Source organism: Calidris pugnax, unplaced genomic scaffold (genome assembly GCF_001431845.1).
Source record: "Calidris pugnax isolate Ruff unplaced genomic scaffold, ASM143184v1 scaffold63, whole genome shotgun sequence".
NCBI lineage: Eukaryota > Metazoa > Chordata > Aves > Charadriiformes > Scolopacidae > Calidris > Calidris pugnax.
In genome coordinates, this window is record NW_015090852.1 from 4,840,345 (window position 1) to 4,857,478 (window position 17,134).

The 17,134-nt window shown below is 41.7% G+C and overlaps 1 protein-coding gene across 1 annotated transcript in view; it reads left to right on the plus strand.

Moving 5' to 3' along the window:
• Positions 1–17,134, plus strand: part of LOC106888836 (chromosome unknown open reading frame, human C14orf80) — a 104,615-nt gene that overhangs the window by 39,097 nt on the left and 48,384 nt on the right. The window contains exon 6 of the mRNA XM_014943342.1: positions 4,838–4,936. Within this exon, the coding sequence (XP_014798828.1) occupies positions 4,838–4,936 (99 nt within the window). The remainder of the gene's footprint in view (positions 1–4,837; positions 4,937–17,134) is intronic.

Below are 17,134 nucleotides of genomic sequence, written 5' to 3' on the forward strand. Positions count from 1 at the left end.
ATCCAAGGAAGAATGCTGCTAAAGTTAGGGCTGTTAGTGAGACGAACGTAAGAGACAAGTTAGTTATGCTGCAGTTCCCTGGACCACGATTTCCAGGGAAGAATAAGCAGGAGGGGAGGATGTTTCTCTGTTCATCCGGTTTCCCAAAGCTGCCATTACTGCCTTCTGCAGCAGTAATCACTGGACTAAACTTACTGCTTTCAGCTGTAAGTGGTGCTGGTGAAGATTCTTAGGATCAGACTATATTCTGCAGTGTGTGTAGAGGGCTTCCATCATGAAAGTTGTACATAGGAGGACAGACTAGAGCCTAGCTCCTGCATATATGGTCATACACCAATGTTGTGCGTGCTCAAATACGTATGTGCAACTGTGGGAGTTCTGTTCAGAGCTGTAATAAAGTGCAGTGCTGAGTTATATTTTAGTCTGAATTAAAAGCAGGAAAATTGAAAGGCAAAAGTGACTTTGGAAGGGACTTCATTACAGTGCCACATTAATGTTAACATTTATGGTAACACAAAATATAACATACTTACACAATTTAACAGCTGCATAAATAATAATTGGTATTTCCTGACTCTTTATAGAGAAATTTTGGCTGTGCTACTGCATTAATTTTAAAACTTTTAAACTAGTCTGCTACGTGTTAGAAGACTGAGCTGACCTAATATGACCTCTATATGAGCTGCTGCATTTCTCGTATAAACCACAAACACAGTATGCAAGAGGCTAATGAGTGTTATGTTTTTTAATTATGCTGACAGATTTACAGAGGGCTTTCTCTACAAAATGGTAATTATGGCTTTTACTCGCTCTGTTTAATAACTTAACAGGTTATGTATCTCAACTGCAGAACAGTCTTATTTACTGCTGATCATGAGCTATATTTTTTGCCAAGTAGTGGCGACACTTCTACAGATCTTATTCTGTGACTCACATAGACTCTAAAATACCATATTCTCTATTTGGGGCTTTTTGAGAAAAATGCATCGCACTTGGAAAATACGTTCTTATTCAGGAGATCATAGAATCATAGAATGGTTTGGGTTGGAAGGGACCTTAAAGATCATCTAGTTCCAACCCCCTGACTGCTTTTCCGCTCTGTATTTTGTAAGTATGGATATTGCTGCTGGAAGTAAGAATTGTAACAAGAAGCTACCAAGTTAAGACAAGGACTAGCTGAGTTGGGCATGAACTCCAAGAAGAGGTTGATGGAGTTGGGCTTGTTTGCTGTGGTGGAGAGCAGGCTGAAGAAGAGGTCACCTAATAGCTGCCTTCAGCTGTTTGGTGGATAGTTACAAAGAGGGATCCATGGTCTTCTCAGCAGTACCAGGAGACAAAGGGGAAGGGGCCACTGATTATAGCTTGAAAGGTTCAGGCATATTAGAAAAAGCTTCTCTGGGATGATGGGTAGCATTGGAGCAGCTCACCAGAGATGCTGGTCTCCATCCTCAGAGGTTTCCAAGACTTGCATACACAAAGCCACAAACTGATGTTGGCGATAGTCCTTGTTAGAGCAGGAGGTAGGACTAAGGACCTCCAAAGGTCTTTTCCATTTCTATGATTTTGTGAAAAATTCTGAATTGCTTGGGTGATCAGGGACATGCACCTTCAGGTTAGAAGTGATGACTCACATCTTAATGAAATAGTACTGTACTGCCTAGAGAAAGGGAAAGGGAGCAGTAGAAGGGAAATATGAGGGGGATATGGACAAAAATTAGTGGCTGTTCCTTCTCTAAAGCACACAAATGATAACTGAAAATGATTGCTGGGGCCCTATCTACCCTGTCCTGCCTGCAGCAACTCCGTGTTGATAGTATGAGGTTCTGCAGTAACCAGTGTAGGTTACTGAAGAGGGAAGTCCCTCTGGAGCTACAGCCAGTTATGTGTTGAGAATTGCTTGTTAGGTGGTCTGACTGGCTTTTTCTCTTTGCTAGTTCTTCTGTTGAGCTGCTTTTCAGTGACTTCAGCTCCCAGAAGGCATGTTGAAGCTTACATATGTCCTGCTGTAGAAGGAAAACTTCCTCAGGGAAATCTTAACTTCTCTGTTGCTGAGGAATTTTGCAGCCTGAGGCTATGAGCTGTTGAATAACATTATAATGACTTCTCAACATGGACATGTTGGCCTGCTTTGAAAGTATAATACAGTAATACCATTATAATTCCCTCGAAATTCTCAATGGTACATATTTACCTGATATACCTTCAAATATATGGAAGTGTGAAGGATAAATTACTGTGTTAAGGCACGCCTCTTGGTTCTTTCTGTTCTGTTTCTTCTTTCTGTCAAGTGCCAGAGGAATAACTATCTGCCTGATTTTTGATGCCTCTTGAATTCATAGGGGAGAGCAGCTGTTTTTAGTTAGGCTTTGAATTACCACTTTGCCTTAAAAAAACGTGAATGAGAAGCCTTGCATAGTTTCAGAAAAACAGGTAGGAACCTGTGTAGTTTAAAACTGGCATTGTTTTTTGGGCCTGTTAAATACACTGTGCCACAATCAGCATGTGAAAAGAAATAGTGGAACAAGTGAGTTTCTGCAAAGCCGATGGATTTCCCGCGGGTATTTTCAGCTGTCCTCTGTCTACTGAAGGCTGGGACAGAAATCACACCTGAAATGTGGGGAAGGTTGGTTCAGGTTCAGAGATGAATTTTGTTAAGCAGGTGAAGGTCTGACTGTGGACTATGGATATAAGTTAGTATGACTAAAATCATGTTAAATGGAAGTATTGATGATAGAAGAAGAGTTTAACATAATTGGCAGTATCAGATCATGGTAAAATGACAATAATGGTTGTAATGTGCTTGGAAACTGTAAGAGGAAATATTCTACTCTGTCAGTAAGAATGCAGAGCAGCACTGGGAAATAACTCCTATGAATGGAGTGGTTTTTTATGCTTTCTCTAAGATAAACAGTAGAAAATAAAGTATATTACAGTAGATTGGATTAGTTGTATCTATGTATCTGATGCTGTAGTAACAGAGTAAAGGGACAAGGACAAAGTCTTGATCTCTGAATAACAGAGGGCAGAGACTGGTGCTGGGTGATTACCTCATTGTCAGTAATTTATGAGTAAGCTAAACTGCAATTGTTAGACGCATCTGTATCTTGGCACGAAGAATCTATCATGTTACTCTGTAAATTACTACATTGGTTAATTATATCTTTTTATGTCTTGAGATACTTTGTTTGAAAATCTTTATTTTTTTCCTAAAGTGAATTTGCCATTAGATCTCAGTAGGCATTCCTTAATGTTTTTCCTCTTGAGCAAGTGTGTGTTGAACTATGAACAAGCCCCCTTTTCATCTTCTCTTAGGTGAATTAGTCAAGCTGATCTCCCTTGCAGGGTATCTAAGCTCAAAGGCGTTTAGGAATTTGTACTGGGAACTCCCCAGAAGTGGTGCTCAGAGGGGGGCTGTGTCTGTACTCTCATGCAAAGGTTAGTGTAAGGTTAAATTGGACCTCCTGCCTCCTCAGTCCATCCCAGTGCCATGCACAACAGCTACATGTGCTCTATCTCTCACCCTCTCACCTCCTGCTTTTCCCTTGGCACTGTCTCCCTTCCTAAGCCTTCCTTCATCTTCCGTATGTTGTAGTTCTCAATACCAGATTGTAAAAGCAAAAATACAAATACTGGATTACTCCAGTTACAAATACTGGATTATTCCAATACCCATCCAGTCTGGTCTCAGGGGAACACCTTATTCCTCTGTTGTTACAGCTTTAGAGTATTTGTTTTGAGCTTAAGCTGGTGATGCTGCTGCAACATACTTTTGAAGAGGAGCTGAAATTCATCCCTGGTGCTGGAGGCCCGAAGGTTTGGCAGCCAGAGTTACGCAAGAATGCAGCAGGGAGAGGAGTGGCAAGTAGAAAGGAAGAACATTGTGTGGGGAGGTGCTCTTTTATTTTTAAACTCACATAGCTCTGCACATGTGACAGATGGTTGTCACCAGAAGTGAGTTTTGGGAAGGGAATGCTAAAATATTCTGAAGTTTCAGGGAAGGTTTGATAATTACCCCAGTGCCTGTCAACTTTAAAATAGTTGTCAATACCCAAGTGTATGATAAAGTTCATATTAGAATAAAGGAAGAAAAGCAGGAAACATTCTCTGTCTTCTGGCAGAAGTATTAATGAAATATGAGCGATTGTCTGACAAATGTGCACTGCTATCTTGTTTGGCAGCTGCAGTTATTACAGTAACAAAGGGATCAGCTCTGAATAGGAGGAATTGCTTTTTATTGTTCCCTTGACTAACTTGGGAAGCTTCTTCGCCAAGTAATTGATGATACCATCACCAGTGCAGCTGGGACAAGGTCCCAGTAAGTGAAAGGCAACAATATATAGCAGCAAAAGAGAAACTTACTGTAACTAGGTAGCGTGTTCTGCTTTAAAGGAATAAATAAAAAATTGTGCTGAGGGTATCCTTTACCTCTGTTAAGACTTCTGCTATCTGTGTACGTGGTTTTTTCCTTTCATGCTATGCACAAGAGTGTGTGTATTATAAGGAAAAACACATTAAGACAGGATGAAGAGAGAAATCTTTCAGTTTTACTGTGGCAGCAGCAGTAGCAATTCCTGCATGTGGTTCTGGTGGCAGTACCAGATAGACCATTTTGTGAGATGGTTGTGGTGTGTGATCATCACTTCCTGCAGGCTGTTTTAAAAAGGTCTGTTGTTTTGGTGGTAGAAGTTACATTTGTGCTTGTCCACTGGGAATGGGCTTGTAACCCCTGGTTCACATCACCATTTCAATCCGTGCAGCCATTAGAGGGTAGCTAATGATGTTGTTAATGATCTGGTCCTTGTACTTGACAACTGTCTTTTAATTTAATCTATTCCAGATCCATTTATTCACCAGTGGCTCTCATATGGACCAGATCCTTGGACATTTTTCTGTCACAGAAACGGAACTCGTTAGAGAACCAGAGAACTACAAGCAGGTAATGCTTCTCCTGTAATTCTTGGATGCTTAGTATGCTTTACACAAACATCATTCAGCAGAAGACTGCACTCCTTGTATCATGTTTTTAGCTTGGTTTCCAGCACAAATAAGGGCTTATATATTGAATTGTCAGTTTCCTCACTTATAACTTGTATTCAGCAAATAGTTTCTTCCAGTTTGATAGAACATAGATGCAATAGTATTAAGCTAAGCTTTTTAAAAACTGGTAGAAAGGTTGTGGGGAGAGACTTGATTGAAAATGCTGCTGAAGAAAGGCTTTTAGAATAAAACATTCTAGATCAGTTGGCTGACTGCTGTTGTATACTACCAGTAACCACATATGGGCCAGCCAGGCAGAGTGTCTGCCTGTGACCTTGCCTGGGTGAGTTGACAGTGAGAACAGGGAAAGATCTGATTGATCTCTCGAGGAGAACCAAAGCACATCTGATGTTAGCATTCATTAGTTCCAGGAATCATGCAAGTTAACTACCTTTTTGGATGGTAGTAAGGGACTTTATTTTGAGGAATATTTTAGAAGCACAGAATGGTTGAGGTTGGAAGGGACCTCTTGAGGTCACCTGGTCCAACGCCCTGCTCAAACAGAGTCACCTAGGGCAGGATGCCCATTACCATGGCCAGAGAGCTTTTGAATATCTCCAAGTATGGAGACTCCACAGCTTCTCTGGGTGACCTGCTTCATGCTCAGCCATCCTCACAGTAAAAAGGTATTTCCTTATGTGTTCAGACAGAACGTTTGAGGACACAACGTTTTTCCTAGTGTACTATTTTATCCTTAATTATATATTTCTGCTGCTCTCAAATACTGAGTTATCACAGATATTTCAATTTATTATTTGAAGTAGTACAATTCACTTGTTTTAATACAATATAATACATTTGTTTCACAAACCAGTTTATAAAATTTCATTCTATATGAAACCAAAACAAGATTGAAATTTTAAGCTCAGCTCTAACAAAGTTAATATTCGGCAGATTTCTGCTGTCTGTCCAAATCTGTTTACTCAAAGAAGATATTCTTTCTGCTGCTACCTTAAGAACAAAGGTGGGCATTGTAAATACCGCGCACAAAAAAATTCAGAAAAGTAGATTTGAAGGTGGGAGATAGTCTTATGTTCAAATCCCCTAAAGTAAAGTGCACATTAGTCTTTCATTACTGAGCATTCCTTTGAGGAACAGTTCACATCCAGCTTCTTGATAAGGTTCAGCTGCTTAGAATATTTTCCTGGAAAATTATTGTTTTTCTAGAGCAAATGGCTAAGTCTGCTTTAGATGATTTTTTTTTTTCCTCATTTCTGCTTCACAGTCCCCCTGCTATGGTTTGCTCAGCAGCTTGGAACACCCAGCAGCACAACCCTCTGAAGCCTATACTTTATAGTCTTCCAGAGCTTAGCAAACATGGAGAAAGGGCTGGTGTGCTGGTAGGAAGTACAAGTAGAAACCGCCAGCTGCGTAGAACCTTTTTCCAAGGTTCCAATAAAGCCTATTTGACTGTGCTGTTAATGAATCATTCCAGGAGTTTTCTTTTTTGCATGTTGCTCCCTTTCCTGGATGCTTGCTTCAGGTCTACTGTTCAGTGGGGGCTCAGGATAAAATGAAAAGAATCCTCTTGTATATTAAGTATTGTGGTTGGGTAAAGTGCTATAGTCAAGAAAGTTTAGTGGGCAGCTATGTTGCTTAGTTAAAATCTGCAGAGGCTTCATTCCACCTTTCCCAAGCTTAAACAGCAAATACATAAAACAAGAGACACCCCTTCAAAACAAGGGTGATCACTGAGAGGGACAGAGGCAGGGTGGCAGAAGGTGTTTTCTTCAAATAAGCTGTGAGTGGCTGCAGTCTCCATCTCCAGTTTCTGGGCTCTGATGGCTGCAATCCCAAGCAGGCTCTAGCTCTAGCAGATGAATGTTGGAAATTCTTTCCTTATGTCACTTACTGCTTCGACTCATCCAAAATTGGAACTGATTTTCAGCATAATCAGCTGTGAAATTCTTAACCTCTTGAAGCTTTTGAACCTATTTGGGTTCTTCTGACCTGTTCTCTTGTGCCCAATTCTAAAATAAACAGGAAAAATTGCAGGAAATCATCACAACACAATAGTAATATACGTATTTTTGAGAGATTTAAAATTCTTATTGTCATCATTTGAGCAATCTTTGTAGTTTTTGTCTCCTCTTACCCTGATTTCCCAAAAGCAACTTCCAGAAGTCATGCGCTCAGTATGTATGAAGAGCCTGATATAACTAGGTGGTATGGACTTGAAAAGGCAAGGCTGTTTCAAGTGTCAGTTTGCCAGATGGATATAATACTCGGTATGCAAAGTGATGCTTCTTTGGAAAATGTAATAAAAAGCCTCTAATTTTCAAATATCTTGATAAGATTAAGTAAATTATACATATTTGAATAGCTTGGTTTTCAAATATTGGTGCAGATGGTAGCATTCTACCAAATGTTTTTTTCCAAAAACTGTGAAATAATTTTTTCTCTTTAAGTAATGTGACATTTCTGTTAACGTTACCTCAAATAACAACCTGCTGCATGGATCAATAAAAAGAGCAAGCACGTCAATATGTCTTACTGTAATGCACCCCTGTTGGTGGATGGTGTTATGAATTCCTTCTCATGTTAGGCATCCTTCAAAGGATAGAAATGCAAAGTGGATCGAAGTGTCAAAAATTAGCTATCACAGAAAGGACATTGGGCTGTTTTTATTGAAGCCTAGAGTTCATTTTCATCAAAAATATCCTGAGAGATAAGTTGCTCTGTAATAAAACAAGACATGTTTAGTCTGACAGGAAAAGTGTGATAAGATACAGATAGCTGTGAAGTTAAATATCAGTTTTGGAAATGGAAAAATCATGCTACTCCCTTTCTATAGTAGTTGCACATTAACTTGTTTAAAGTGCTCTTCCTTTGGATTTCTAACCATAAAACTCTTTTAGTGCTTTTATGTACAGGGATTTTACTGGACATTATTATTCTTTTATCATCATAAATGTCTTTGTCAGATTCATAGAGCTGGAAGTTTTCCAAGTGTAATAGTTTTAATTATGTTTTTCTCTAGTGAGGCATGATCAAAATTCCAACTTTCCCTGCAGTCTGGCTTGGCTGGGTGATGTATGTGTGTGGCTGTGAGTCGCAGGTCACCGCTGGGTATAGTTCCTGTGCCTCCCAGGGGTGTCAGTGGATGGGAAGGGATGTTATTTCAGTTGGTGTTCAGTTTCCAGTTGAAGCACACGTGCGTGCTCATGGTAGTTCCTGCCCTCTACATCTATGTCCTTTCTTTCCCAAGATGCTGTCGTGTCTTTTTGAGCACTCCCTGGCTGGAAGAGCGTTGCATGAGGAATACGCTGGTGGTCATTTTCTCAGCAGAATTGTCTCAGTCACTGGTGATGGTTATGGAGCCACTTGCATCCCAGGTTGTGCTAAAGTGTGCAAACTGGGAACAATTAAAGTGTGGCAGCTTGCAATACCCGTGCATTGCTAGGAGCTTGCATGTTCATTGTGTCTTTTCTTGAGAACCTCTTGCACTTATCACTTAGAGTGTGTCACAACATAGTCTAGCACATCTTGAATGTCTTGTGTTTTGGTACATTTTCCAAGCTGTATCCGTACTGGTTGCTTCTTAATGGTTCCTCACTGTGACCGAGGGGCTGTTGTTATTTGCCAGCCTGAATTACTCCAGGGCAGAAATGGGCTGAGGCTGCCACTAAAACAGTTTGGAAACATACTGGGGAGAGCATTCAGAAGATTTGGCTAAGGGTAAGTAATGTCTGCCCCGAGCTCTTCAGGGCAGAACGGTGTATCTGTGAGGGCCTCCTCAGGAATGTGACTCCTGAGACAGTCACATTCCTCTTGCGGCTGTGAGGACAGTGGTTGTGCTGTGGGACCGATTGGGTAGCTTTTCATCATTGTGAGCACAATATAATCCAGTTCTTGTCTATGAAGCCCATTTACCTTAATTTTACATTGCAGTGTCAACAGTTCTGATGCATTCAATTAAAGTTCTCAACAAATTGTTACTGTATAGAGATCAATGAACTCTGAAGCAAAGCAGCCCGGTCCTTCAATTTCTTCTGTCTCTTCTTATGGTGCTTTCTATGTGGAATTAATCTTGCTGGTTTTGTGATTAGCAGAGATTAAAAGTTGTAGTCAGAACTCAGGTCACTGGTACAATGCTGGCAGCGCTGGAGTGATCATTGAAATTGTAATGAGTAAAGATGACACCTTTAAATGCCAGTAGATCAATTTACTGAGTGTGACAGCAAATAAATAATGCAGCTGTCTGCCAGATGGACATGCAGAGAAATTCACAGAACTTGGGTGTGAATACCTAATCATTTTGTTTCAGAGTTTTATGAAAAATATTTATACTTGCTGGTCATTAACACATTTTGAAAGGAATTTCTTTGTCTAAGGAACTAAGGTCCTTGGTAGCAAGTAAATAAGAGCAAACAAATAGTCGGTCTGACTTTGCATGCATTATGTATGGTCCACTTCATGCCCATAAAAAATTCAGGTGAACTTTAGCTCTCCAGGCAGCAGGGATTGGGTGGGATGGGATAGGATGGTATGGCATAGCATTGATCTGCTTTCTGGACTGTTCATGTATCAGGGAAGGAAGCCAATGTACAATACATGCATTTCTTTCTTCAGTCAGATGGGACTCCATAATTTCTTATTGGGACATTCAGGGGTAAATGATGTAAGAGAAGTTGATTGTAGGTCCTAAATCTTGTGGCAGTTCCCATTTAAAACATCTGCCCCAGATGGCTGTTACAGATGGATGACACAACAGGTTTATTCTCTGTGAATAATAGCCCATGGTTTGAATTCATGCAAAGCACTAAAAAGCTTCTGTTCTTTTCAGAACAAGTGCATTAGAAACTGATAGGCTTTGAATTTTCAAAAATGTTGAACATGCATTTACTAGTTACTTTGCACGAAATTTGAGTCTTCAGTTTGAGTCATGTGCATGCATGTGCATTTCTTGCATAAAGTCATCCTGATATGCTGATGTATTTTATCTGCATAGGCTGTATCTGTTAAATGGTAAGATCAACTGGTATAGTCAGTGCACAGACAGCATGTGAGGGTTTTTGGTCCATTTTCCATTCCAGTAACAGCACCACCTCCTGGAATGTATGCGAAGGCAGAGCAGTGAAAGTGAAGTCTGTTATCTAATACAAGTTATTCAGCGGTTACTGAATAATTGCTATGGCATTGCATTGTCTCCAGAAATGGATCTGAAGTTGCTAATGTCTGGTTGAAAATGGAATAACTTTTGCAGGATAATTCCAGCTGCTGAGTGCCGGGCTATATTTGGTGTCCTTGAGCTGGTTGTTTGGGACTTCATGGAATGTTCCTGGTGATGACAGACACTGCAGGCAGGGGCTAAATGAAAATAAACACTTAAGGCCCTGCTGCTAAGCTTGACACTGTCACATTACTGATTTGACACAGACCTGTGCTAGTATGTAGTATTTCTGTAATCAACCCTGTTATGGTCTTGTATGGCAGGGGTGGAGGGTATGTAGCCTTATTTGAATTTCAAAGAGCCTGCTAGGGGACCATCTGATATTTTATTATGTCCTTCCATCTGTTGTACAAGAAACAGTTGAACCAACACATTTCTCAGTCTAGGTACCAATGGAAAAAAAAAATCACATTCATGCTATAGTCTGTGATGCTGCTGTGTAGAAGATTAGTTCAGGAAATGAAAGGTGGTACTGTGTGCAAATTGCAGAAAAAAGATTTGTTCTTTTCTGAAAAAAAGGACCTTGAGCTTCAAGGACAAGCTGGCTTCATTGGTATAAATTGTTGTAGATTCATTATCTTCTGTGATGGTCTGGCAACTAATTCTGTTTGATCTGGTCCTCAGCTTTTTTATGTTCATTGCTTCATTCCCTTGGTAAAAGCCATGGTTCTGTCATTTCTATCATGGAACAGGATCAGTATTTCATGTTGTAACTGCCGTTCTGATTAAGGACAGCTTTACCTATTTGTCATCAGTTTTCAGTTTCTTGAAAGAAAAAATACTTGAAATTTTTCAAGTGGAGCCTGCATAAGCAATAGAACATAAAGTTCAAGAGTAATTGCGTGGCTTGTGAGTATTTGTGAAAATGTGGGGGGTTTTGTTTTGGGCTTTTTTCCTGTGCATGATCTGTCTGAAATCTCACCTTGGCCAGTCTTGACTCCACAGAAATCTTCATGAAGATACATTTTACTAGGTGTTTTGCCAAGTTTGGGGCTTTTTTCCTGTGCATGATCTGTCTGAAATCTCACCTTGGCCAGTCTTGACTCCACAGAAATCTTCATGAAGATACATTTTACTAGGTGTTTTGCCAGGCTCTTTGTGAGCTCTTCATAGAAAGGTTGTAGTGTGAACCCATTCCAAGGTGGAGAGAGAATTTGTAGCTAAGAATGAGATCGGAAAGGTGGAGAGCAGCCTTCCCCAAAGGAATACAGAACTCTGTGACCCAGTTCTTGGAGCAATAGGGTAGAAGAGACGGCCAAGCTGCAAGGGATCTAGACCCAATCAGATTTTAGACTCATTCTATGCACTGCCAGAATAAACTTAGTCTGAATCAGTAGTGTCTCCTGACCATTAACTGAATCTGCTTACAAGGCATCAGATGACCAGAATCATTGGATTCTGGCATTGTTGAATTTTCAGAACAACAAGTAAGCTGGTATATTCTGTAGCAAGAACAATTTGGTTTTTTCATTTCCTTTACAGATTTTTTGAAAGGTACAGGTTTTTCTAACCTAATGCATCACAATTTTTACCTGTTTATAACCAAGTTTGGTTTTCATTGATGATTGCTGCTAAGAAGCTGTAGAACTGTTGACTTTTAATAAATTTCAAGGTTTGCCAATGAATTGTATGTTAGATCCATGGACACATATGTTTTGAAAAGGTCAATTATGACAAGTTTTTTTGAATTTGCATAATTACGCTTGCCACAGCACTGAATAAAAATAGCAAATGCTTTGCCCTTTTAAAGTAATCAGGTTTTCATTCCTTCCTGTCTTTAACTTACTTTTACTCAACCATTCTAACATCGTTCGTTGAAGAACATAGGGAACATGGACCGACTGTGTTAGGAGCTGCAGGTTGGGAGCAGAAATAAGGCTCTGGACAGGCAGAAGGAAGTGGGTAGGATGGACAGTGAAGAGCCCTTTTGCTTCAGCTCTTGTTCAGTGAAGTCAGGAGGTGGAAGAGACCACTGGACAAGAAGCCTGCATGAGGGCAGTGGGGAGGCAAGGTGGCTCTGATGACGTGAAAGAATTCAGACTCTTTGGGTGAAAAAAGACCGAATGAGGCACTGAAGAGAGGCTGCAGCAGGAGGGGCTGCATGTGGACAGAAAGAGAAAGGCTGGAGAGAAGGGTTATGACAGCAAGCCATGAATGTGAAGGTGAGTCTGTCTGGAGACTTGAATCACTGTTTTTCTCCTTGCAGTGTCCTGAGAAATTTCCTACCAGGAAAATATCATCGCCCTCCAATGATGGTCCAGTGGGCAACCAGTAGACCTGCGGACAACCTACTGCTGCTACTTGTTAGTCTGACCCAAGAGTCTGGTCCTGCAGATAAGCAATGGGTATCTCTGCTGCAGGAGGATTTTTGAGAAGTATCTTTTTTAGAAAAACAAATAAATAGCTAAATTGGATAAGATAATGCAGTGTAACATTATTACTTTAAGTATGTTTATTAGGATATTTTATCCTAGAACTATTGTATCATGCAGAGTGCAGAATGCCTTTTTTCTGATTTAGAGCTGGGGTGAAGTAAGTGGTTGATGAAGGTGAAGAAGTAGCAGTAAGAGTGAGAGAGTTGTTGGAAGAGGAAGGAAACCTTAATAGCCGAGACAGTGGACCTTTGTCCTAGGGAGCTGCAATACTACTTGGCCTTTGAGTTCTCAGGTTCCCTGTGGCAAGTTACCTGAACTAGACTTTCCATGGTGGGCTGCTGCTGGGGTGTTTCCTGGTTTTGTGCATCCAGTTTTATGCTGAGGGAACTGATTTTGGAAATGTTGAGTGTTCCCAGCTGCTACTAAACTTGGTGGGACCTCTGCTTGGAGCCCCTCAAGAGTTTCAGCAGTGCAGGCAGCCTCATCTAGTAATGTCAGATTTAATCCTGGATGGTGTAATAGGTCCTTGCCGTGCGCTGCTCTGCTGAAGCATTAGGCTGGATCCTGAAGTCCGTAGAGTGGTGTGTGTTGGTGCAACCTGGGCCAGCTGCCTGGTTTCTTCCACTAGAGCTGATGAGCCAAGGCAGTGTGCCATGGCTATGTTGGCTCAGGAACTAACTCAATGAAAACTACCTAAAGCATCTCTGCAAGTTGTTGAGTTGCGCTGGGTAGATGTATCCATGAAGTGCTTTACAGTAATTTTTAAATTCTCTGAAAATCGTGTCCCAGAAGACCCAGTTAAGGCATCCAAAAGAAATGGAAGCATTTAACTTTCATCTCTCTGCTTTCATTTCCCATTTGTAAAGCGACAATAATACTATCATCTCATCTCACATGGGTCATTAGGAAAGATAACTTGTTTATGTGGAAGATAAAATTTCTGTCTACAGAATGGGATCTGAATGATGTATAGCAAATAAGTCCATGGCTTCTCTCTGAAGAATAGACAGAATAATATGCAATTTAAAAGGAAAAGGAATAGCTTGTGGAGTGAGCACCAGCCGTGCTGTGCCCTTGGTGAGATAGATTATGGAGGGAAATATTTGGATCATGTAGTTCTAGAGCTTATACACATGGGATGGTCAAATTAGTGTTGTTTAGGCAACTTGAATTCTGGCACTTTTTAACTTTGAATGGTTCCATTTCCAACCTTTGGACTTATCTTGCTGGATTGTGCATTAAAAGTGTAAAACATCCTTCCTGCCATGTGCTCTGAACAGCACTGCCAGTCAAAGCCAATGCTTTTTTTTCCCCTGTTAAATTACTTAGTGTTTTGTGTTGTCGTTCCAGCCACAGTTACTTTAGACATTTTACATGCATGGTAGTCAGATTGGTGAGAACTAACATGGGAGCTGACATATTAATATTGCAGAGGAGAGCAGATCTGATAACATATTGAATTATACATGGGACTCCAGCACCTAAATGCAGGAGGCCTGGAGGCTCACACAAAAAAAGCTTGAGGGAGCTGAATGATCCGGAGTACTTGATTTTTGATGGTGGTTTTTCAAGGAAGAAAGAGTGGAGGCTCTAAGGATGCATTTAATTTGAAGGTCACCTGCAGGCTCAAACGAAATATAGCCTCTGTGCTGGGGTATGATGAGCGGAGTGAGGAGCATGACAGTGATACTTGGCTGCTCAGAGCTGGCTTTCTGAGCCTTTCCGAGAGTCCTGCCCTGTCCTAGACTGCTGCTTTCCTCTTGGTGCCCTGATAGTGATATATAAGCTGAATGATGGAGCAAGAACTGGCTTTAAATGTCCACGGGTTATGTCGGTTGAAAGATTTGGTATTTTTTTCCTCTCTAGATATCTCTAGCCTTTTGGTGGTGTGATGTCAGGAGCAGAATGCCTCCTGTGGTGCTGTGCACAGTGAAATCTGCTACACTGCGATGGGTAGAGTCTCAGAGCCCGCAGGGAGGATGAGCTATACTGGGAAACCCACATTTTCCTTGTGCATTAGGATGTTCAGTACAATATATTAAAGTCTTTTGGTCCTCTTAGTGGGACTGCCTAGATCACCTTCAAAATGCAGAATACTTACTATTTACTGTTGTTTTTTCTGGGAGAAGGCTCTGTTGGTTTGAAGCTTGGTGCATGGAAGGCTATTGAAATTGGAAAAAGGTGTTGTATTTGGCTTCTCCCATCTGTGTACCTGGGAACCCCTCTTTACAATTGCTGGAGCAGCAATGAATACTGTCTTACAAATGGGGTGATTTGGTGGTTGTTATGTATTTCCTGTAGAGTAGGAGAGTGGCTACTGAGAAAAACAATTTTAAAATGAAATAAAAAAAAACACCTCTCAGTGATTCAGATATCATTTTTCCTTTTTGCATTTCATCACAAGGAAAGAATGAGCACTAAGAAAGCAAAGAAACTGTCAGTGACAGCGTGTGCTGCCCACCCCGTGCTGCGTGGCAGGAACAAAGAATTTTATTCTTGCCTTTTTTTAATGATTCCCTCTACAGAAGGAGAGGGTAAGCTGCCATGTCATTTTCCTTCCGAAATACCGTAGGCAATTGGGTTTTCAGTTCATTTGCTGACATTTATCACATAAAACATGATTTGCTATAGTAGTTATTAAAACCTGTTGGAAAGAGTAGATCAGGTATTCATTTGCAAAAATGAGGCAGAACAGATGCAACCCTTGTCATCCGTGTAAAATCAGGAAGAATTACAGAGGTCAGATGGCTTCAAAGCTACTTTTAGACAGTGTCTACTTGTAGCTGAGCTCCTGATCCTCCTTAAGAAAGTGAAAGACTGTCCAGCTGTGCACTGTAGAAGCAAGAGCAAGCAAATTGTGCAAGATAATGTATATTGGTATTTCTAAGGCAGATTCAAGTCAATTTCAGAAAAGATGACTTTTAAATGACTTGCCTTTGGATGCTTTGTATGGTCTGCCGTTGGGGCAGACAGTGGACCAGTTGTCTTCTAACTTCCCTGATTGTCCTTGTGCTGCTGCTGGAGGTTTTATCCCCCTCCAGAAGCAGTGGGGGTTGGCTTCCAGATCCTGTCTGGAAGATGGACAAGGACTATCCAGGGCCAAGAAGCAGCTGGAAGTCAGAGTGGAAGTTTGGGGTTGATGACAGGAAAAGGGATGAATGGGTACCCGTGGGAGAGTTAATTTAGGGAGGCTGGAGAGCCTAGAAGTGTATATAGTGACTCTTCCTCATGCTGTAGAAAGAAAGAAAGAAGCCCCTGCAGGAGCTAAACTGCTTTAAATCTCAAAGAATGAATATGATCAAAACAATCTCCTCTGTTTCTCCTTCCCTGCAACTGTCTGTGGTGTCAGATGGTTTTCCACTCATCTAATGCCTGCTGTTACCGTCTGGTTCAGTTCCGCCTGCTCTGGGACACGCACTTTCCACCTCCGCAGTCCCCTCAGATCCTGCTGGTGGTTCTCTTTCAAAGCGGTGTGGAGCGTCCCATCCCAGAAGAAGGCAGAGACATGTAGTTAAAGAGCTTTCAAAAAGGCAGATAGAGACAGAGAATGTGCCTGTGTTTATGTATCACTAACAGAAAATCCTTAGATCCTTACAGCCGAGTTAGTGAAGGGTAGGCTGGAGGAGTGAGTGATGATGTGAATGGAAAATTGGTTGGGCAGCTGAACTCAAATTGGTCTCTGGTTGTTAGTGCCGTCTCTTTGAGATCTGCTTTTGGGCCAGTACTGTTTAACATCTTGTTCGTGGCTTGGATGATGGGATGGAGCACACCACCAGCAGGTGTGCAGATGATACCAAATTGGGCACAGCAGTGAATAATACAGTGGAGGGAAGCACTGCTCTTCAGGGGGACCGAGGTGGGCTGGAGAAAAGAGCTGAGAGGAGCCTGAGGAATCTCAGTGAAAGCTCATGCAAAGGCCTGCATCTGGGATGGAGTAGCTCCTTGCAACAGGGCTGGGAGCCGACTGCCTAATAAGCAGCTTTGCAAAAAAAACCACCAGCTCCTGGGGGTCTAGGTGGACAAAAAGTTACCCAGGAGGCAGTAGTGCACCCAGGCAGCAAAGACTGCATCCTGGGCTGCATTAGGAGGAGTGGAGCCAGTGGGGCCAAGGAAAGAAGGGATCCCCTCCCTTTCAGTCCTTGTGAGACCAAGGACAGGGTGTCCGGTTGGGGCTGCCCAGCACAGGACAGTGGCATATAGGAGCAAGTCCACTGGGGCCGCTGAGGTGGCCAGGGCTGGAGCATGAGTCATTGAGCTATTCTCAAAGGTGCACTGGGACAGGAGAAGGGGCATGGACACAAGCTGGAATGTGAGAAATCCTGGCCACATATAAGGGGAAAAAGTTGCCACGAGGGTGGTCAAACTCTGGAACCAGATTCTGGAGAAGGGGTGACGTGTCTGTTGCTGGTATTTGGGACATGCTGGAGAGAGCCCTGAGCACCTTGCTTTCAGCATGAGATTGGATTACAGACCTCCAGACGTCCCTTCCTACCTGCGTGGTTGTGCTCCACAGATGACAGTGTTGATGTGAGACCAGCTTCTTCAGCTG